Genomic DNA, 22,238 nt, shown 5'->3' with positions numbered 1-22,238 from the left:
TGGCTCCCTGCCCATGCTGCCTTACCTTCCGTCTGAATCCAGAGTCCCATTTGTCAAGTTCATGACCTCACAGGTGACCCCTTCTTATGCACATGAGCCCAGCACCGTGCTGTCCTGTCCTCATCTGCTAGAGACCTGCTCCTAGCACCTGAATTCTACCCAGGTTGTCAGGGCTGGTTGTCTGGATGTCCATAGTCTGGATCATCCTGCCAGCAGAATCTCACATAGGACTTTTTTGTAAGAAAACAAGCTTTCAATCTTCTGTTTATAAACTTTTCTCACAAAATCTCTAGACTGACTGACTCATACTAGAGGTCAACAATGGCAAGATGAACAGGAGCACTAGACAGGATGAGGCAAGGAGAGCCAGGTCTGGGACAAGCAGATATCTTAGAGTCCAAATCCAGGCAGACCAAGCAAAGGTTAGCAAAACATACTGATAAAAGAAATACAAAATTCATGTAATTATTTAATGACACAGGAAAAAAAACTAAACAAGCTGGTTACAAACAGGTAGAGGATGACTTCACTTTTGATAAAAAAAAAATTAAAAAGCGTGTATATAAAACACAGGATGGTCATAGACTAAAATATTGATAGTATTTACTTTTGTTTAGTGATTAAATATTCTTCACTTGACTTTTGTGTATTTTTTGCAACATTATTTCTGAAACAAACAAAAAGTTACCAGACAAACACTGTATGCCAGGAGTCCAGTAATAAAGGTCTAAAGTCCAGGACAGGTCCAGCTACGGTGACAGTGGTTAAGCCCAGATGCAGAATATCATTCTTTTCTTTTACTACTGGAATGCTACTTACCAGACTGTTTTCTTTACATGTGATGTTCTCAGTTTACTTATTTAAAAGAGTCTATGAATATTAACTGCCACAGTAATATAATATTATCAACTTTGGTTCTGAAATGCTACTAAATACCATAACCATTTTATAGTTGTAACACACCACCTAAAACACATAAAGCACATTAGAGATCAAGAGCTCATACAATAAAGACTATGACTAAACCATTCTTTGTTGCTTTTTCTGACCTCTGTTCATTTTCAATTTTCATGGTAAATCTATTTTTGTTTCATAGGTGTGGAAAGGCAATTTTTCTCAAAAAGATGCTCTGCCTTCCAAGCACTCTACAAAGTTGGAAAGGCTCACCAAATCCAAACCACTGAAACAAATCTGAGTGAGGTGTCACCACTGCTTGTGTGTTTTTTTTTTTTAAAAGGCCTTTGTTTTAAAATCTGAAATTCATAAAAATCAATGCCACCTTTAACCTTAGGTGCTTAGATAATTTCCCAAGGTCTTTGCCCTTTTACATGGCAGCATTTTCAGGAGGGCAACAGTCACCTTTAAGGTCCGGAAACCACCAAAACTAAAAAACATGCCGAGACAACTTTCTGCATCACCACCACCAGCACCTGCCCAGTATGTAAGGTCACTGCCTCTTCCGGCAGGTTAGTACTGCAATCCACGCCTCAGGATTTTAGACGCCAGGAAGAAAAGGTACAAAGACGCATATAAAAACAGTGACAAATATTTGGGTAAAAAGATTTAAACTTAAAATTTTTCTAACCACCATATCAAAGATGAAAAAGATCCCTTGCTTTGCCCATAGGCAATCAAGAAAAACTGAATTGTTTCACATCCCCCAAATAAAAGACTTGCTGGAAACAACAGTGCTCAGTGCTTGCAACCCAAGTCAGTTAATTTATGCTCATTAGATCAGTCCAAACCTTCAAGCTACATAAATTCCTTCGTTAGAGGAATGGAAAAAAATCCAGGCAAGGCTATTCAAGATGAGAAAGTGTGTCTTCAATGAGAGAACTGCCTGCTTTCGGAGGACTTCTTGCTAATGTGTTTGAAGATTTTGGACTTCTGAACTTTCTTGGCTTTCTGGTAGCCAAATCCACCACCTCCTCCCCTCTTTTTAAGCTTGCCTTCATTGCTGTTCACATCTAAAGGGGACTGTTAAGGAAATCAAGAACACAAGGAAAATGAACTCCAATCTAATGTCTACAGAGAACAAACCAGCACATGCATTACTGTCCTTCCACCAAATCTTTCCCTGAACTATGAAAACCTGGTGCTGTGGACGAAATTAGCACAGTGGACCAAAATGGCTTTCAATCCCTGTGTAATAGTCATATTAAGTATTCTTTCCACACAATGAAACTGAATATACAATTACTTCTAAGTGGTTAGAAGGTAAATCAGCAGATTTATAGGAACACATTAAAAAATACCCCAGTGTTGAAACAACTGACTTTCACCTTTGCTCAGAGCTGATTCGGGAATACTTAACCCAACAGGATTCTACATGTGTTCAATACAACAGACTTTTGCATGATGCCTACGACAGGGATGGAGAGACCCAAAATACAGTCCTCTAGTCCCATGGGCAGTTACTGCCACAGTGTAAATGGGCAGGCTTCACTTAAGCTGGTTTAGTTTTTCCAGCTGAAAATGTGATAAAGCACACACTATACATTGCAACAGAAGTAAATGGAGGTATTTCTTTTGCCTTTATATCTTCAGTTGCCTTTAAGTTCCTCTGATCTTGCAACTTCCTGGTATGCAATCCTTCAATGTTTCTAGGAAGAAGAGAGGCTTGTGAGGCCCACCTTCTCTTTTCAGGACATCCTGCCTGCATGGACCTCAGACAGTGAAGCCTTACCACCACAGGAGCACTGACACTTTATTCTCATGTGCCTCTCCCACAATGCCCAGCAATCTCTGTTTCTCATTCTCTGCCAGTCAAACTCCTTGTCTCTTTCAAGGCCCAAGCTGACAGATGTCTAGTTTCTGAACACTAAGCCCTCCCTACTCCACGCTAGCACTGACAAACGGTGACCAGGACAAACACCTGGGGCTCCAGTTCTCAGGCAGGGCACACACCGACCCAGGCACTTCCTCTCATAACAAAGAAAAGGATACTCAGGTCAACAAAAGGAGGCACCTTGAAACCGAATGACAGAGCAACCTGAGGCAAATTTAAGTTGTTAACATTAAAGATCTGTTTCAGAGAATGGGAATCATATGCTCTAATATATGATTTATATGCCTCCTGGGCTGACTTATGAAGGAAGTAGTTCTTTTCAATCAATTTTTCAAGCTGCAATGAAAGAAACATTGGTTTTAATAAAATAGAAAGGCAAATTTCATATATATTAGAACAAAACCATTCTATAAAAAATATTTGTTGTAATACACTTGTTCCCAGCTTTATATATTTACAAAATCAGGCCACAGTAAGGTTAAGACCCAAGTCCTGGTAAGATATGAACTGAAACAAGGCAGAGAGCACAGGAATGTGGTAACCAGCACAGCGAGAAACCTAAGCTCACCCACTTCAAATCTCTCATCTTACGGAAAGGAGGTCTTGGAGGACAATGACTGCCAGTGACAAACTCCAAGGCAGTACTGAATGAGGCTACAACTCTTACAAATGTTTAAAGGAGCATACCTGAGACTGGATGTCAGAAATTTTGGACCAGGAAAACTCAAATTCACTTAATGGTACCTAGGAAACAAGCATGAAGATTAGTAAAGCAGGAAGGACAAACACTGTCTCTTACATGAATGAGAAAAATGACAAAAAGTGTCGCAGGCAAAGCTGAGACACCATGGAGCCAATCAGTGGTCTTAACACCACTGACCAGGCATGAAGAGACGGGAGAATAACCAGGCCTGTGGAACTCCCTCAGGACAGGCATCTGCTCCTTCTTGTCTCCCAATACCAGTGTTAAGTCTTATCTTACGTCTGCAAATTTTACATGAATTGTGCTATGGGACCTTCCTGAAAGGAAAGGTAAGAACTGGATAGGGGCACAGAGTTAACGAAGCCCCTTCTAAGTACGGTTCCCCATGGACATGACATACAGCAGCCTGATGCTTCCAGTTAGAAGGATCACTAGCCCCTCTCCACTTCGAGAGAGCTGCCCTAATACCACACTGTCCTGTGACTAGGGTTTCTGACACCAGAAATCATGGTGACCACAAAATCCTAGTCGTCACTTATTATTATATCACTTATTATTTCCAGGTAACTGGAAAAGTGCCAGACCTAGTTTCCCCAAGCTAGAGAGAAAAATGGCTGCCCAGGTCATAGCCCTGCCCTTAGGGAGCCTGCGGTCTTGCTGGGGAGACAGGGCGTGTAAGACAGAAGGATGAGCACTTGTGCTGTGGGAACACAAAGGAGGGCAGGAGGGCAGTGACAGCTTCTCAGAAGAGATGCTGGCTAGCTGACCCCAAAGCATTCTAGAGAAAAAGCACAAGAGGCACAGGGCCATTTCCAGGAACCGCACCCAGCTGCAAGGTGGGGAAGAGCCGCCTGGCAAGACAGTGCCAGGGAGGCCAGTGAGGAGACAGGGTCCAAGAGGAGGTCTGAGGAATGTTCCCATGCTCTGCAACAAGACGGCTCCTCACGATTCTAAGGAATTTGGATTTGGTGGGATGGAAGGAGGCCAAAGCCAGATCAGGGTGGGCTGGAGACCAGGAAGGGTGGAGAGTGAATGTAGAAAACATAAACCATTTTCAAATGGCAGACTGAAGAAAAGGCAATAGGTAGTAGCCATGCTAAAGCAATGACAGGAGAATGGGTTTCAGGATAAAATTATTTTTTTAGTGAAACACTTGAGATGGTAAAGAGCTAACTCCCCAGGGGATTAAAGGTAAAACAGAGTTGACAGTAAAGAGACAAGATGGAGGAAGACATAGGGAGTCAACGGGGATCCCCACCCCACTGTTCCAGGTGAGCAGGATGACAGAGAGAAGAATCTGTTCCTAACTTAAGATTTTTCCAGCAAAGACCTTTACCTTGGACTGCTTCAAATAACGAAGGAAACCCAATTCTTCAGGGCGCAAAATGAGCAAGGCATGCCCTCTTCCGTTCAGGCCTCTGGCTGTTCTACCCACACGATGAATATATTCCTTTGGTGGAGAGAGAAAACCTGAGTTAATACACCGACTCCCACAGGAGCCTGGGGCAGCCTGCACATCCAGGCCTTGAGCAGCAGTGGACAAAAGTGCCTTGAGCCAGCACTTTTCTAAGAGACTGCAACCCTCCCTGTGGCCTGTGCCACACAGATAACCCTGCACCAGAGCCAGTCCATTATTTCACTCCTGTGCATCCAACTCTCCAAAGAGGTAATAAGGCAATGACTGAGGCTGAAGGAAAGCTGGACGTGACGTTCACAATAATTCTATAAAATGATACCAAACTCTACAAAATGATCTACCAAAATGACTATTATTGGTATGCTTCATCTTCAAAACAGCTTTTGGAAACATGTAAATGCTGGCTGACAATCTGTGTATCTATTGTTGAAAAGACTTAATAAAAATTATATATAGTACAGAATCTTATCCATCTCTAAACAAATTTTATTTCCTTCAGACAACTACTGCTGTTAATAGATCATTCCAAGCATATTAACAATCCTACTGATTAAGTCCTCCTGATTGTCCCTGAAATCTCTTTGCACACCCCCTCTGGGCCCTGCAAATGCCTTAAACAGTTATTAGTACCAGAAAAATACTACAATCACTGTACAGTGAAACGTGACTTGAATGCCTAAGAGATAAACCTTGGAATGTGAAATATGGTATTTTTCAGGGACCCTGAGGAATAACTGCACTCCTAAGAGCCATTCTGGAGAAATCCCAAGGATACCAGTTACCTTGGGGTCATCTGGAGGGTCGTACTGAACAATCCAGTCGACTTCAGGGATATCCAGCCCTCTAGCTGCAACATCTGTACACAGTAATATCCCTGAATCTGCGTTACAGAACTGGAAAAATGTGGTTGTACGCTTATTTTGCTTCTGCCTTCCCTAGAATCAAATCAAAATGTCCATTAGAGTTGGGACATCCACAAAGCTGTTTCTGTGGGGTTTCTGACCTGCTTTATTTGCAGTTTACTTCCTGGCCTACATAACTTCTCCCACGAGTGGGTAGCTTCTCTTACTCCTCTGTAGTCCTAACCCCTCCACACCCAGTAAAGCTCCCTCCACACAGGATCAATTGCCCAGTGCTGAACAAACTACTTAGAACCATGTTGAGAGGAGAGAGCAATACCTCAAACCCTAGAATCTACAAAACAAGCATAACCTTGTTTTAAATAAACTCATCATACTTACATGAATGGCCAAGACAGGCAAATCGATGTAATTCAGCAACTCATAGTGGTATTTCACGGACTTACAGGATGAAAAGAAGACCATCAGTTTCTTTTTCCGGTTTTTCTTAAGGAATGTAAAGAGCAGGAGGAATCTCTTTTCAGAGGGACAAACAACATAACCCTAGGAGTGGTTCAAGTAAACAGACACAAAATAATCAAATTGGTATCTTCAGCTTCATGAACCAAAATAATTTGGCAGAGAAAACAGATAAACACCATTCCTTACCTATTGCAAGATTACTGCTTGCATTATAACAAAGCATTCCAAAAGGAAGACTGATTTTAACTCTTTTAATTCCTTTTACTCGTAGCAATTACTGGATACTTTTCATATTTGTGAGATTACTGATTGTCAATAGTTCTTGCACCCCATAATATATTAATACCTCTATTAACTAGAATGCTCAAGGCATATCAATGACTCATTTTTTAAAAGGTCTTTAATAGCCAGTCTAAAAAACCACAGCTTATTTGTACCATTCTAAATAAGGAAACAAGATGGGTGAATACACTTTTTAAAAACTATACAACCAATGAAAGGTTTTTAAGTTAAATCATTACAGTAAACATTTTATTCACCAAACAACTCAATCTTAAAATTGTTTCGAATTCACATAAAGATGGGTCTTTTTTACCTCATTTCCAATTTTCCACAGCTACAGCCTGAAACCAGTCTCTTATAACTCACTTCACATCTTACAGCAAGGGATTACTAGACAAAAAAATTTTTCTTTAACTGCACCTACAATTAGTAATGATTAATGTCTCATGTGACAAGTAAAGTGAGTTGATCAAATTGTATTCAGAGTTCAAGATACTTTATATCAGGAGAGACAGAGACCCAATAGCCAAGTTCAATACCTTTGAATTAAAAGTTCATTAACCCATCTGCTCTGGATGACCCTCCAAACAGTTATAAGGAGACACCAAAGAAGAGCCTTATGATTTAAGATATTGACAGAAAGTACCTGCTCAAGACCATCCACTGTTGCATTAGCTTTATCATCATCAACACCAACATACAACGGCTCCTTTTTCAGAGAAATCCTTGCCAGGTCTTCAACTTTTCGAGTTTGTGTGGCAGAAAAGAGCATGGTCTGTCTGCGTGCTGAAACAGAAGCAAATCTTTCAGGGAAATCTATTTAGAATTGCTTCACAATCACTAAGCTCCAAGTAGAACTATCAGAAATGGGAGATGTGATGTCACTACAGATATTAAGGGAATATCATGAATAACTTTCTGGCTATAAATCTGAGAACTTAGCTGAAATGGGCAAATGCTTTGAGATAAACTGCTAAAGCTCACTCAAGAAGAAACAGAAAACCTGAATAGCCTTTTATCTACTACAGAAATTGCAGTTAGAATCTTCAGGTTAAGAAAAAGTCAGCCCTAATGGTCTCCACTGGTGAATTCTATCAAACTTTTAAGAAAAAATACTAATTCTTCACAAACACTCCAGGACATGAAGCAAATTTTATGTTCCAACTTATTCTTTGAAGTCAGTCATTTCCTTGATACCAAGACCCAACGATTCATGAGTGTAGATGCAAAATTTCTAAATAAAACTCTAGCTAAATAAATCCAGTAAGATGTAAAACAGATAATGCATCCTGGCTCAGTGGGCTTTATTCCAGAAATTCAGGGTTCGTTTAACATTTGAAAATTAACTAATATAACCGACCACATTAACAAACAAAAGGAAGAAAAACATTCAACTAAATGTAACATCTATTTAAAAAATCTCAGCAAATTAGGAACAGAAGGGATCATCCTCAATCTGATAAAAGGCATCTACAAAAACAGCTAACATCATACTTAATGATGAAAGTCTGAATTGTTTTCTCTTCCAAGATCAGGAATAAGACAAAGATGTCTACTCCCAGCACCTCTATTCATTATTGTACTAGAGATCTGGCCAGTGCAATTAGGCAAGAAAAAAGTTAATGATCCTTTTATTTGTAGACGGCATGATTGCCCATGTATAAAATCCAATGGTATTTCACCTAGAGGGTCATACTGAGCAATTCAGGTGAGTATAGTACTAATTACCTTGCTGGATACAGTATCAATATACAAAATCAACAGTACTTTATATACATGCAATGAACAATTTCTAACTGAAATTTTAATGAAATACTTAGGGGTAAATCTGACAAAACATGTGAAAAACTTCTACACTGAAACTATAATACTGTTGAGAGAAATTAAGGAGCCAATAAATGGAGATATACCTTATTCACAGTTAATGACTCAATACTGTCTTCTGCCAATGATCTATATTTAATACAATGACAAACAATAAACCAGCTGTTTATTTTAGGGGGTAGAAATCAACACAATTATTCTAAAATTTAAATAGAAATGCAAAGGACAGGAACAGCCAAAGCAATTTCAATAGAGAACAAAACTAGGGGCTAACAGTATCTAATTCCAAGGCTTTAATACCTGCTGTGCTGATGGGCCTGTAAAATGGTAAAAGTTAAACATACACTAGCTATTCTGTAACTAGTTACCCAAGAGAAAAGGAAATATATGCCTATAAAACAGTTGTACATCAGTATCTATAGCCATTTTATTTATAATAGCCAAAATCTATGAACAGCACAATCATTCATCAACCGAATGGATAAACAAGTTGTGGTATATTCATACAATGGAATAGAATGCTGAAGAACTAATGATACACCGATGAATTGCTTAAGAATCTGCTGAACAAAAGAAACTAGACAAGGAGAGTTATATATACTGTATGATCCTATTCATAAACACTTCTAAAAAATGCAAATTGATATAAGGGGACAGAATGCCTATCAACAGTCACCAGGGAGAGATCTGTGTGTGAGCAGCTGCTGACAGTAGGTGAGGGTTGTTCCTACTGAGGGTGAGGGATGGGGATTACAAAGGTACAACAAGAAATTGGAGAGTTACGGAGACGTTCTCTACATTGCTTTTGGTGATGGTTTCACAGATGTAAACGTGTCAAAGCTTAGCAAATTATATATTTAGAAAAGATACAGATTATGTCAAGTATACCTCAACAAAGCATTAAAAGACAAATTGTATAATGAATGGGATCATTGCCTTATTACAGACATTAGTTTATAATGCTGCAAGTACTGTAACAAAGGTATGACAACTCAAATACGACAAAGAAAGGAACAAGTTCACACCTGGGAAGGGCCAGATGAGGTAAGAAAAAGTAAGATGGGTGGAGGGGGTGAATGGGGATGAGACATATATCAGAACCATTTTAACTTCCATTTTAGCCTCTAAAATGCCAAAACCATGATACTAAGTAACTAGTAAGTTTAATGTCTATATTGCAAACTACCTCTAAGGTTGACTGGCACAACTACATCACTTGGCTCTATTAAAATTCTGGTATTAGTAGTTTTCACACAGGAAAAACCCCCACTGACTTACAACAACTACTTTGCAAAATACCACATGCAGATACAACCTACTTACTTGGCAGAAGTTTAATAATTTGCTTTAATTCTTCTTCAAATCCAACATCCAATATACGATCAGCCTCATCAATAACAAGACACTGTAGGTTTTTATACATAAACCCTGGGGTATTCTAACAGGGCAAAGGACAAAGAAGAACTGTTAGCTGTCAAATTTATGTTTCACATGAGACAAGTCAGCAACTACATAATAGCATCCTCCTACCTGCATGTGGTCCAGGAGACGGCCTGGTGTGGCCACAATGATGTTGATCCCATTAGCAAGTTTTTGGGCTTCAGCAGATCTGTTACTGCCACCCATTATCAGCCCATACGTGTGTACGTGGTGTGTCATTAGCTCCTTAAGAACACCAAAAGTCTGCATGGCAAGTTCCCTAGTAGGTGAGAGAATAAGAACTCCTGTTCCTAAAAAGCAAAACACGATACATGGTAAAAGTCAAACTGTAATTATCACCATGGGTCTGTAACAACTACAATTAGCTTTTAGTGAGATATTGACAGAAACAGTAGGACCAAAGGCTTACCATTCCTGGGCATGAACTTTAACTTAACAATGAGCTCAACTGCAGGGATGAGAAACGCTAGGGTTTTGCCACTGCCTGTTTTTGCAGCTGCTAGAAGATCCCTAGATAGTTAAAGGGAAAGGAGGAGAGAGAAATTTAGTCTACTCATTCAACAAGTATTTACTGAACACCTACCATATACTATCACATATGTCTCACACTAGAACACGAACAAGTCATAGTCTCTGCCTTCTCTATCACTGAAATCTATCACTATATCACCTGGGCTAAATACCTAACTCAGAAATAAGAATCAAGCTATAAAACAGAAATGAACACTTGTCTCCAAACATCAGTAAATTAAAGCCTTTAATGCAGATTGGTAAGTTACCTACACATAGTGCAGTATCAGCAGAACATACTGGCATTTCTTTCCAAACTATTAGCACTAAAAACCAGAGGTATTAATGCCCAAACATCAATGTTAATCATACCTGCCTTCCAGAAGTGGTCTGATACTTTTATGTTGAATTTCAGTCATGTGTGTAAAGCCCATTTCTTTTATTGCCTTCAGAGTGCTCTCATTGACAAGATCAGTTAGAGAAGCAAATGAGGTATCTTCAAAAGCTCCTAAATGGGAGAGTTTGTTGGCAAATTTACCTTTTTTTTTTTTTTAACAGGTGCTACTGCCATAGTAGAGTACATTAGTTTTGATTAAAAGCATTACTGGGTTGGAATTAAACTTAGAAGAGATTTTCCCAGTAAGAAAAGACCAAACACTAACAATATTAAGAAATGGTTATATATATATGATAATACATAAACTACTATACAATTAGAGTCCCTATACTTTTGAAGTTTCTCCACTGCTGATAGCTGTGTGACTTACAGTCCATAGTGTACACTGTAACAAAATAAGGGATGGAGAGAAGGTACAATCAAAGGATTTGTGTGTAATGAAAAAGGTAAGGCTGGTGGGGGTGGGGAAATTTGGAGAGAAAAGAAATCTAAAATAAAAAGTAAAAACATTTACATTAACAAAAACTGAGTGTTAAGTCAATCAAGAGCAGTTAGTCTTGCTCCAAAAAGACGATGGAGAAGAGTCAGAAATAGCCAGACCATTAGCTGAACCCACAGATCAACTGTGCAGTGCTTTTCCAGCAGGGGAAGGCATCAAGATCACCTGAAGAGCACCCCACCTCACACCACAAGGCCCTGGCTATAACCCAGGTATTATCAGCCTTGGCACTACTGACCATTTGGGCTGGATAATTCTTTGCTGTGAGAGGCTGTCCTATGCATCATAGGATGCTTGGCAGCATGCCTGTCCTCTCTCCACTAAGGGCCAGTAGCCTGTTCCCTGTTCTGACCATTAAAATGTTGGTGGCCAGCCCTCATGGTTTGCCTGGGAGAGAAAGAGCTTATGGGATGCAGGACTGTGAATGTGAAAACTGGTCAGGTTCGGGCAAACCAGGAAAAGGTGGTCACACTACCTGGCAGGAAAAATTGCCCTGGGCTGAGACATATTACCAAAAGCTTTGCAATTCTGATTAAGCAGTTGGGCTTTAATATTTTAACAAACAAAACATCCAAGCCAAACAACTCAAGTAGACATTTCTGGTTAGGAGTAAATGGTTCTAGTACAAACTCTTGACTTTACAGGTAGAGAAACAGAGGCCTAAAGGTGTTCCTATGGTACAAAGTCCCACCAGAAGTTAATTCCATCCTTCCTTTCTTATTTGTAAGGGAGCCTGTGTAAACCTCTGGTCTCTAGAGCCCCAGGCCAATGATTTTCCTACAACATGTAATGAGCTTCAGAAACTCCCATACTAAGGAACCAAAGACCCCAGAAGCTGTTTGTGTACATATCAAAACAGTGTTAGGAATGCAGAAAAAGAGAAAGAACAAAGAATTAAGACACTGCATGGAAGATGAAGAGCAGCAGCGTGATATAAAAACATCTGTCAACACTTACTTCCCCAGGTAAATTAGAAGTCACAACTGAACCCTTCAATCCTATAACCCAGAGAGACATGACATTTTTGAGATCTACCTGGAAGTTACCTGTCAGTCCCAGGGGCAGGCTGGGCCCCTCACTGCCGCCTTCCTCTGGGTCTGGCATCCCCACACTGTTTCCTGTTTCTCCAGGGGCCTGGACACCATCTTCACATTCTCCTTTTTCTTCAGTTTTTGTTTTTTTGGTATCTTTGGTTTTAAAGGACAAAACCCCCCAAATTTTCTTAAAATTACCAAATGAGATTATAAGATATGTGATACAGAAGCATATTTCCAAAACATTAACACATTTCCAGCTTTAATTTTCTAAGAATGTCTCTTTTGGTTAAGATCAGGTTATACTTAAAAAGTGGAGAACTTGCAGATTTGAGAAAACTTTATCTTTTAGGCTTCTTAATGTATTATACTATCTTAAGTGATCAAGAAAAGTTTAAAAGCCAAACAATTTAAGTATACTCATTAATTACGCCAAGTTCTATACACTTCGGAGGGGGGAAAAAAGACATGTGCTTTTAAAAAAACTCTTAACAAGCACTGATTTTTCCTCCTATGCCATAAAATCTATTTTTGTCCCAAATATGAACAGAAATACCAAAGGCTCTTCATGTTACCAGAGACAGACTACAAAGAGAGTGGCACCACCTACTTAGCTGGGTGATGAACCAGGCCTATTTCTTGAGTGTAAGGCTTAGGAAGGTAAGGCTGCCTGGCCTTTTCCTTCTGCGACCCTGACTTCTGTAACGTGCTTCCAAAGTACCTTTCCAGTCCTAGCCCATCAAGCTCTCAACTATTCCACTCTGGGTTAAACGGGTTAATTGCCATGTTGGGCTTTTTTAAGTTCATGGTGGCTAGTGACACTAGTTAGAACAGAACTGACTTAGACAAGAAGTCTCAGAACTCTTTGTGGCATAGGCCTGGCCTCCTTGAACCCAACAACCACCCTTCTGGAAATGCAGGACTTCCATAGTTATCATCACTGGTCTTCAGGGTTTATCTGTTAAAAGAGTTCTTCTTACAGTTTACAAACAGCATTAAAACCTGCAACACTGTGATTCAATGCTTCATTAGAAATACTACTACTTCCCTAGGTATACTCAGAGCAAGAATCCTAAAGCACTGCTAATTTCAAAACAGGATTACAGTCACTTTAATCCAAACTGTAACTGTCTAATCTTCATGCTCTACTCTATGTCCACTTCTTGTTTAAACAATTTCTCATAAGCTACCAATGTATTACTCTGTAGGCAGCATGCCTGTTTGGAAAAAATTCAAAGCTCCTTTCTAAGTGAAACCTTTATTTCAGGTAAGACAGATGAATAGGATATTCTAACCCGGTAGTAGCAATCTTTTTCTAGAAAGAGCCAGACAAAAAAAAACCACTTTAGGCTTTGTAGGCCGTAAGGTTTCTGTGATCATAAAGACCAAGTAAATACAGGGGTGCCACAGAGTCCCAGTAAACCTTCACTCACCAACCAGGCAGAAAGCTGAATATTTGCTGACACCTGTTCTAGCCTCCCTTGAAATCTCTGCTTGCTCACATCTCAATTAAAATTCCTATCCTTTCACCTAAACATATTCAAATCTAATCATCTTCCAAAAGAAAGTAGAACATCCCTTCCCCACCCACCCAATACTGTTCTGGCCTTTCTACACACTTGAAATTAATGTTCCATTTATTCAAAAGCTTCCTAACTGCTGTTTTAAGTTAAAATGCACCCACCCCCATGTTTCCTTTAGTGACCAAATGAAGTACCTACCAGGCTCAGCACCATCCACCACTTTTCTTTTTTTCTTCTTCTTTTTCTTTTTTGATTCTGAATTGGGACACTGCACTGCTGCTTCCCCATTGGTTAATGTGGTGGGTTTCTTGGGGGATTTTTTAAGTTTTACATTTTCCACTGTTTCTTTAGATACATCTCCATACTGGACTTCTGACAAGTCCACATTCATAGACTGTTTTAGGGATTTTTTAACTTTTCCACCTCCCACTCTTCCTTCAGACACATCTCCATTTTGAGTTTCTGATAGGCTCACATCCAAGGCCCCTGTTTAAAAACAGAATACACATTGTGTCAGAGAAAGGGAGGCTTACTTAGAATCACTGGAATCCCAAAATAAGAATGAATTAGCTTTTAGTTCTCTTTTATGCGCATTATTAAAACCGCTTGTAATTGTATGGTGCTCTACTACAGGGACAGTAAACTTCGTTTAAGGAAAAATGTTGGAAAAGGGAAAACTGCACTGATTTCTTAACTTCGAAAAACTATGTTTGTCCTTAAGGAGTAAAGAGTCTGGGACAGGAAGACTTCAGAGGTTAAATATTTAAACAGATGGGGTCAGATAATGGTAGGTAAAAACAGTAAGTGTTAATATTAGGTATTTGATAAATACATGACTAATTGATGTATTAAAAAAGACTTACATCTTATTTACACAACTACTGCTTCTTATATATGTTACTTTAAAACCTTCAACCTCAGCTTTTCTAGATCGCAATTGAAAATTTTGTTGGGAAATCACTTACTTGTCCCAATATCTATTATACAGAAATGCCTGAGTCTTTACAAAAGTTTCCCTGTTTATATATGGAAAAAGACCACCCCATCTTTTATTTTAATTATTACTTTTTAACTACCAGGAAGTGGTAAGGCTATGCTATTCTACTGGAACTGGAAACACATGAACTTCATATACATTATTCCTAAAATCTACAAACTTGTTCTCCTCTCCCTCCAGCATTTCTCTCAATTACCTGTTGAAAATGAACTGGAGTCAGGCATTATGCCACCAACATTTCCATCAGGGGTTTCTCTCTTATACAGGACCCAAAAAGGTTAAGGTAGCTTCAAGATCTCTGGCTCTCACTCAGGAAGGTAGGGATGCAAATGAATCAGGTAAGAAAGGTGACATTCAGGCAGAATCTTTTTAATATAAGTATCTGTTAAGGATGCAAATGTGTAGAAGCGCCTAAGTAACCTGTAAACTAAAGTTAGGAGTAATGGGATTTCGCGTTCGACATGTGAAGACACTTTTAGGGCTGAAAATGAGAAATCGAGAGGGGCAGAGTGGAGGTGGGTAGGCGACGGTAACGGTATCAGGAAAGCTCTGATAAGAGTGACACCGAGAGTGTTTAGAAGCCATATAGACATCAAACGATGTGAAAGGAAGGTGCGTGGAGAGGAGAAAGCCCCACGTGTTGTCTGACTGGAAATGGGGCTGGGGATGAGGTGGGCCTGAAGGTGGCGATGTAGTCAGAAGAGGAACGGTGCGGCGGAAAAGGCTGGTTTAGCCGGGAGCACTGCTGGGTGCCCGGAGAAAGGTCTAAGAGGCCTCCGGCTCTGACCCTGTAAGGATCGGGGCAGGCTGGGGCCACGCGGGGAGCCGGCGCGCTGCCCAAGCCTGCCTTCCAGTCGCCGCCAGCACACGGAGCTGCCGGCGCGACCGCGGAGCCGCAGCGCCTCCAGAACAGCGCCACTTGGACAGCAGTTGCCGCGGTGCACACCGGCACACGCCTGGGCTACCTCAGCACCCCGCGCCACCAAGACTCCGCGCCTCTCACCCCGTAGCTTCAGGTTTCGCTGCCGCAGTTTGAGGTTCCGTTTCTCGATTTTCTTGCGCAGCAGTTTCATCGGCAGATGAGACATTTCGTCGGCGAAGCGGCGGCGCCCAATCCCGGCTACTCGACAGGAGCGTCACTTCCTCTCCGGCCGCACGTGCGCAGCTCAGCCAACAGGAAGTGCGTCACAGGGAGCGATCGCTGTTGGCGGAGTGAAAGTGCTTCCGGGCGCGTGCGCCTGGGCGGCTTTGTGCAGCGCCCCCTGGGGCAACGGAGGCCCAGCCCTGCGCCGGGGTCACGTGAGGGCCGTGCCGACTGCTCGAGCAGAGGCTGGGAGTCTGCAGAGGAGGCTGAACCGATTAGGCAGAGCGGAGATCCGCAGGGAGCCTCCATTTTTATATTTTTGCCTTCTTTGGATCCCCGACTATTTGAGAAATTAAGCACAACCTAAATTTAACACTACGTATGTCCACACTATCTCCCTAATGTAATATTTTTCAGAGCAAAATTCTTACCCTTGTGTTTCACTCTGATGTTTTCCCTTCCATTCATTCCGTCCTAAATTATTCTATTGTTACTCCATTAAAAATTCTGACTACTATGCATTTAAATTGATTTCACTACAGTATTAATGAATTGGATGAAGTTTGAAAAAGAGGCTTATAAATCCCTCAAATTCACCCATGGACCCTTTAGGAGTCCATGACAGAGGTTACAAGTCTGGCTCACTAATAGGCATCTCTTTTTGTTGGCAAGAGGGTGCAGAGTGTTTAATTTTTTTTTAATGTTACCAATGTTAAATTAGGTTAGTTCACACAGGAATTCACATTTTTCTTTACAAACTGATCCCAATGGGCTCGAATTTCCCTTGGCAGTAATCCTCTTGAGATGAACAACAACTGGAAGAGTCAATGAAAACTGGATTAACTTGTTTAGTTGGAGTGGCAGAGCATGAGCCCTTGGGGATTAGACACCTTCATAGGGAAGACCAGCGAGGAAGAAATTTGGGAGGGAATCTGAATAAAATCTGAAAGAATTTACTGAGAGATCACACTGAATTGCACTGGGAAACAGACAAACCACTATATGCTTAAGTTGTTAGTGATTAAATAGGTTAAGAGAAGAGTCAGAGATTTAAACTGGCATGAACACACAGACACACGCACATACACCTATATATACACATACATACACATATATCTCAGTTTAAATATATATATGTATATATACATTGCACCATTTAAATTTAAAATTTTTTGTGTGTAATGTTTTGACATCTAAAAAACCCTTTTGGGCTAAGGAGAGAGTGTTCCTCCAGGCACAGCCGATTCTTAGAGATAGTAAAGGACATAGCCTACCTTTGATAGGCAAAGTAGCTGGTCCAGAGAGAGGAGTGCCTCCTCTGTCTAGCCTGAGTGTCCGAGGAGGCAACAGTCCTGTGCCTTAATCATCCCAAGAGGTACTAGGCAATAGTGGTCCAGTCCTATAGTTTAAAACACACCTAAATAATTCAGACTTGTCAACCCTAAACTGTTTATTCTGCCCTGCCTCATCTTTCCCCAGGAAACTCCAAGAAAGACTGTGACCGAGGCGCTCCCTTCCTCCCTGACCCTTCCGCCTCCTAGCTGATGCTGGTGCTTCTCTCTGCGGTCCGGCATGATATGGTGCACCTTCTGTTTCTAAGACCTGGGAGTAGAATAATATCTGAGACTCTCCTGCATCTCCTCTGTGAATGCACCTATCACATAAAAGAGCTCAGAATATGTACAAGTCTTTCTCTATCTCTACCTTTTCCGGTGTAGCAGAAAAGTAATCTTGGCTGAGATACTGATGGCTAAGGCTATCCGGAAACAGAAGTCTGTTACTGTAGCAAGTTGCAGAGATCTGGGCAGAGACCTTGGGATATTTGGGGTTTGTCCCAGTTCAGAAGTTCATGGTTCCACCTGGTGAGGACGTGCATAAGGTCCACCTCCTTTATGGCCTCCCAGTTCCATTTTCAACCCCCTGGATACAAGTGACTCCATTTTATTTCACCTTTCACAGGTGTGTGCTAAGTAAGAACTGTGATTGGAATGGTGGAAAAGAGTGACATGGTCCCCTCATGGAAGTTAACCGAGTTTAGTGGAGAAGATAGGAAAATGAATGATTATGGTAAATTCTGCGATAAGGGAAGCTCAAGAAAGGGCAACATTCTGGTCTCGGAATGGGGTCGGGATGGAACCCCTCACTGGATCCTCACTGTGTGTGGGTACTGAGCCAGCATCAGGCAGGGCAGGGAATGGAGCTGCTTCTTCTTAACCTGCCTACAAGAAATACTTAAACCTAATAGGGACCATGCCTTACCCAACCATTCTTTCAGTTTCACTTGAGGTTCTTAAATCTTAGACAAGTGTTTGTAAAATAAAAAGCAGATTTGCATGTAGTTTTTTTTTCATTCAAATAAGAAATAAAGGGTCACTTTACTGGGAAAAAAAATCAGTCTATTTCACAAACTGTTTAGAGTTTGATAAAGAAATAACTGACTCTATCCAACCACTGCCTTAGGACTTTAGATGTGATTCTCTAGGAACTTTTAAATGCTAATTCCTACAAGGCTAACCACTCTATGGTGTGTTGTAACTTAAAAAGTGCTATGGTTATGGGGGTTGAGTTTGTTCTTCTCAGTTCTTGTCCCCACTGCAACAAAAAATGGAAGGATAGAGACCAGTGATGAAGCAGAATGAAAGTTTTATTTGAATACTCTCTAAGGGAGGAATGGGCTGGAGTTAAGGTAGGTAAAAACATGTTTACTTGAATAAAACAGAGAGGAAGTAAAAACAGAGGGAGAAAAGGAAGCTCATTGAACTGTGCTCAGCATAGGACATAATCCCCTGCCAACTCCTAAAGCCTGTGTCACGTGGTGTCCACTTGAATCTGCAGTGTGGGAACCAAATCCCTACCACCCCAGGATTTGGAGGAGCCACAGAGCACTGGATGGAGTGAGATTATGTTCCAAGAACTCTTAAAGGCAAAAAAAAAAAAAGATTTTCAGGCAGGCTAAGGAGCATGATCATATAGCTGCAGTTGTGTCTGGGTCACCCAGGCAATGGGAACTTGCAGTCCCAAATCAGAGCTCTCAGTAGCCCCTCCTTACTTACCTGGAGTAGGGCAGAGAGACTGACACACTTGAAGAATGGGTAGTGTAAGCAACCTCAGAGAGGAGGTGCACCTAAAATCTGGGATTCTGTCTTTTAAGGAGTTTCAAGAATGGGATAAATGTAAAGATTTGGGAGTCACTGGCTTGTCAGGCTGTCTCTTGATGTGTATCTCTGGTGAGAGACAGTATGTCATTGTCTGTGGCCAGTCCTCTAGGTAACTCTGTAGAATAAACTTTTTGTTCCTCTCCAAGATAGTGGCTAATCCCAAGTACTAGGAACACATCAGTGAAGACTGCTTGCCTTGCTTTAAGATAAGTTGTTGGCTGATCACCAAAGAATATGTTAGGAATCTAACCCCCAGCTCTCTCCTTTTAGCCTCAAGATGAGTCCTTCTTTTTCCCACTATGCTATTCACATCTCAGCATTTTTAGGAAAATTAATCATAATGCCTGTCTCATGTGTCTGCACTCTCTCACCCACATTAGCTAGGGCAAGTCTCAAGGTCAGCCCAGATTCAGAGCATGTGGACTGAACTCATGTTGCAAAAGGCACTGACTCTGTGAGTCTTTTCTGGCTCTCTGGTTTTATCCAGCTAACGGTTTGAGTCCCATTTGGTGGGCTTTACTGGCTTTATTCTCCCTCCACCCACTCATATCTATTTTTCTACTTAAGACCTTATTACTATAAATAAGCAGAGTGTTGTCCCTTCATGTGGTTTGACTTTGGTTCCCGGTATTTCTGCATTGTACTAAAGAGATGGCAGGTGCTTAAGAAATGTCCTCTTCAAAGAATTCATGGATGTGAAAATGAGAGATCATTTTAGGGAACATTGCCACAGTCTCAAAGTATTATTGCAGTGGTTCTAGGAACTTGTGAGGGGTACAGAAGAACATAACAAAAACCTTTTTTTCAAGAAGTATATTCATTTATTACTAAAAAGAAAAATAAAATAAAACAAAATCACTCTGTGTCAGGTACCATTTTGGGCCATGGGGCCAACAGTGAATAAGACAGGCAAGGTGCTAGTTTCCAGGGAGGCTGCTGCTCAGAGAGGGGGAGACAGTTATTAAATAGTCCTAATACAAGTAATAAATACAGTCAGTAATAATAAAACAAGTAAGTGAACAAGTAATTTCACATTGAGCTAAAAGCTGGGAAAATATTAAAAGCAAGATGTTGTAATAGAATCGAGAGAGATGGGTAGGGGACAAGGCAGCATGCTAGTCAGGGTGAAAGGTATTTTTGTGGAGAGAAAGTCAGCCACACAAAGGTCTGAGGTGGTAGGAAAGCCTCTATATATCATTTTAAAGCAATACAGGAAGTCACAAGCAGCTGAGGGGAGAAAGGCTGTGGGTGCTGGGTCAAGCTTGGGGAGTGAGGCTTGAATATGGAAGGGGTAGGGGGAATAAGAACTTTACAAAGACAACTTCCTTTGACTACCTGCCCTCTGAGTTCTCCAGCCTGACCATTGATTGACTCACAGACTGACCCTTGTTTATCTAGTATGCTGAGGAAATAAGAGTTCAGAATTGGGATTTATTTTTAGTACATTTTTAGATTTGGCATGATTTTGATTTACAAAAATGTTATAAAGATCCTACCCTCCACCCAGTCTCCCCTACTGTTAATGACTCAGCCATGAAACATTTGTTAAAATAACCAAACTAAAGATTGACTCAGATTTCACCAGTTTTTCCACTAACGTCCTTTTTCTGTCCCAGGATTCAATAAAAAATACCAAATTGCATGTGGAGAGTTTCTGAAATACAGTTTATAACCATTTCCTAAATAATCCATAAAGAGTAATGAAGGGAGTGACTATCAGCCAGAAGCTGCTAAGTTCCACATCTTAGTTGTTAACATCATTTTTTCAGATTCCTTATTTTTCATGAGTACAACCCAAGATCTCCCCACTCCCATGCTTTCTTACCCCATATTTCCCAGGGTAGTGTTGGGATCCACATTGTAATCCTTTCATAGGAATTTAAACAACCAACTGTCAACTTATTTTCTTAAATATTTTTGAAAATGGGCTACTTTTGGAGAATGAATTTAGGGAAGCAGCTGCTATTAGCCTCCACAATGGTCCATCTTCCTCCATCTTCCTCCAAGTTTCTTAGATTAGTCATTGCAATGGAGCTAAAGGTACTAGAAAAGTATACATAGTTGGTCATTTTCCTTTGACTCTGTGTTTTCTTACAATATAAACTGAGAAGTGTGACTCTACCTACCAACTGATTTTATGCAATTTATCAAACTACTTATTGTACTTCCCTGTATTATACCTATTGCCTGGGTTCAGCTATTTTGCCTTCTTCATTTCTCTTCGGTGACCACCCACACTTAACACTTTCTGTTCATTTACTCAGTCTTTCAAACTAGTATCTATTAACAAGTGATGACGTGCCAGGTGACGAGCTAGATGTAGGCAACATAAAATAAAATTAGCCAGAGCTCCCACTCTCAGATGCTCACACTTTTGGTGGAAGTCGTAGACATCTTCTTTCCATTTCAGACTTCCATCACCCAGCACAGCACCTGGAGATAAGTAGGCCTGAGATAAATGTCTGACTTCTGTTTTGAGAAGACCTCTCTGACAGTGGTGGAGGGAATTGAGGTGAGGTGATCAATCATGCAGCTGTTCCAATGGGTCATAGGGATATTATGAAGGTCGTGGGGCTAGAACTGTGAGTTTAGATCTGTTTTCTAAGAAAGAATTCATATAACTGGGTGACCCACTGGATGTGAGAATTACAAGAGAGGAAGGAGTAGAGGATGCTTCTGAAACTTCCAGCTTGGGATGTGCTGCATAGAATGAATGAAGAGGAAACAAGTGTCGAGGATGGTGGTGGAGAGGAGGAGTGATTTTAGTTTGAGAGGAGGAGTGGGTTTAGTTTGAGAAGAATTCATGTAATAGATGATCCACAGTATCTCTTGAATGAGAGAAGGTAGGGATGGAGCTTACTTGAGAAACTAGGGACAGAAGGAGAGGATGGACCAAATGCGGATAAAGATTTTTCCGTATAAAATTCTGAGTTTGTGATGACTGCTGCCCAGCAGTTTTGTTGGCTGGAGCAGGTAATGGAATGCCAAGAACAGGGGGTACAGGAGCTGGGTGCTCAGCCTGGATAGAATTTGGTTGTGTAACAGAGGTCTAAGGTAAGGTTGAACCTCCTGTGACCAAGAGTGTAGATTCATTAGAAGTTTTGAGGTGAGTTGGGTAATAGTTAATATAAGAAATCTGGGGACCAATCACACATACAACCATTAAATAAGAGGCTGCAACTTGGGCATAATTTGATAATTTATGACAATGCAGGCTCTTGAAAAGGGTGGAAGGTGATCAAAGTCATGCCTTTAGAGGA

At 40.8% G+C, this 22,238-nt stretch overlaps 1 protein-coding gene across 1 annotated transcript; it reads right to left on the bottom strand.

Annotated features, from left to right (window-relative positions):
* Window positions 1-456: 456 nt before the first annotated feature.
* On the bottom strand, window positions 457-15,902 carry DDX18 (DEAD-box helicase 18). Its single transcript, XM_036886642.2, has 14 exons — window positions 15,740-15,902; window positions 13,938-14,225; window positions 12,229-12,369; window positions 10,659-10,794; window positions 10,186-10,286; window positions 9,867-10,066; window positions 9,660-9,774; window positions 7,159-7,298; window positions 6,150-6,311; window positions 5,691-5,843; window positions 4,828-4,941; window positions 3,476-3,532; window positions 2,947-3,124; window positions 457-1,967 (listed from the first exon to the last, which is right to left on the bottom strand). The coding sequence occupies exons 1-14, from the start codon at window positions 15,822-15,824 to the stop codon at window positions 1,825-1,827; spliced, it is 2,013 nt and encodes a 670-aa protein (XP_036742537.2). The 5' UTR covers window positions 15,825-15,902; the 3' UTR covers window positions 457-1,824.
* Between the last annotated feature and the right edge of the window lie 6,336 nt (window positions 15,903-22,238).

The sequence above is a fragment of the Manis pentadactyla genome, chromosome 8 (genome assembly GCF_030020395.1).
Source record: "Manis pentadactyla isolate mManPen7 chromosome 8, mManPen7.hap1, whole genome shotgun sequence".
Classification (NCBI taxonomy): Eukaryota; Metazoa; Chordata; class Mammalia; order Pholidota; family Manidae; genus Manis; species Manis pentadactyla.
The sequence above is the reverse complement of the archived record's forward strand: the minus strand, read 5'-3'. Positions and strand labels throughout refer to the sequence as shown.

Bases quoted from the DNA above. Each gene is read 5' to 3' on its own strand.
- DDX18 (XM_036886642.2), bottom strand. From the start codon at position 15,824: ATGTCTCATCTGCCGATGAAACTGCTGCGCAAGAAAATCGAGAAACGG. The intron at 14,226-15,739 runs GTGAGAGGCGCG...GTTTTTAAACAG, and splicing joins GCGAAACCTGAAGCTACGGG to GGGCCTTGGATGTGAGCCTA. The intron at 12,370-13,937 runs GTAGGTACTTCA...TTAAAACCAAAG, and splicing joins GGTGGATGGTGCTGAGCCTG to ATACCAAAAAAACAAAAACT.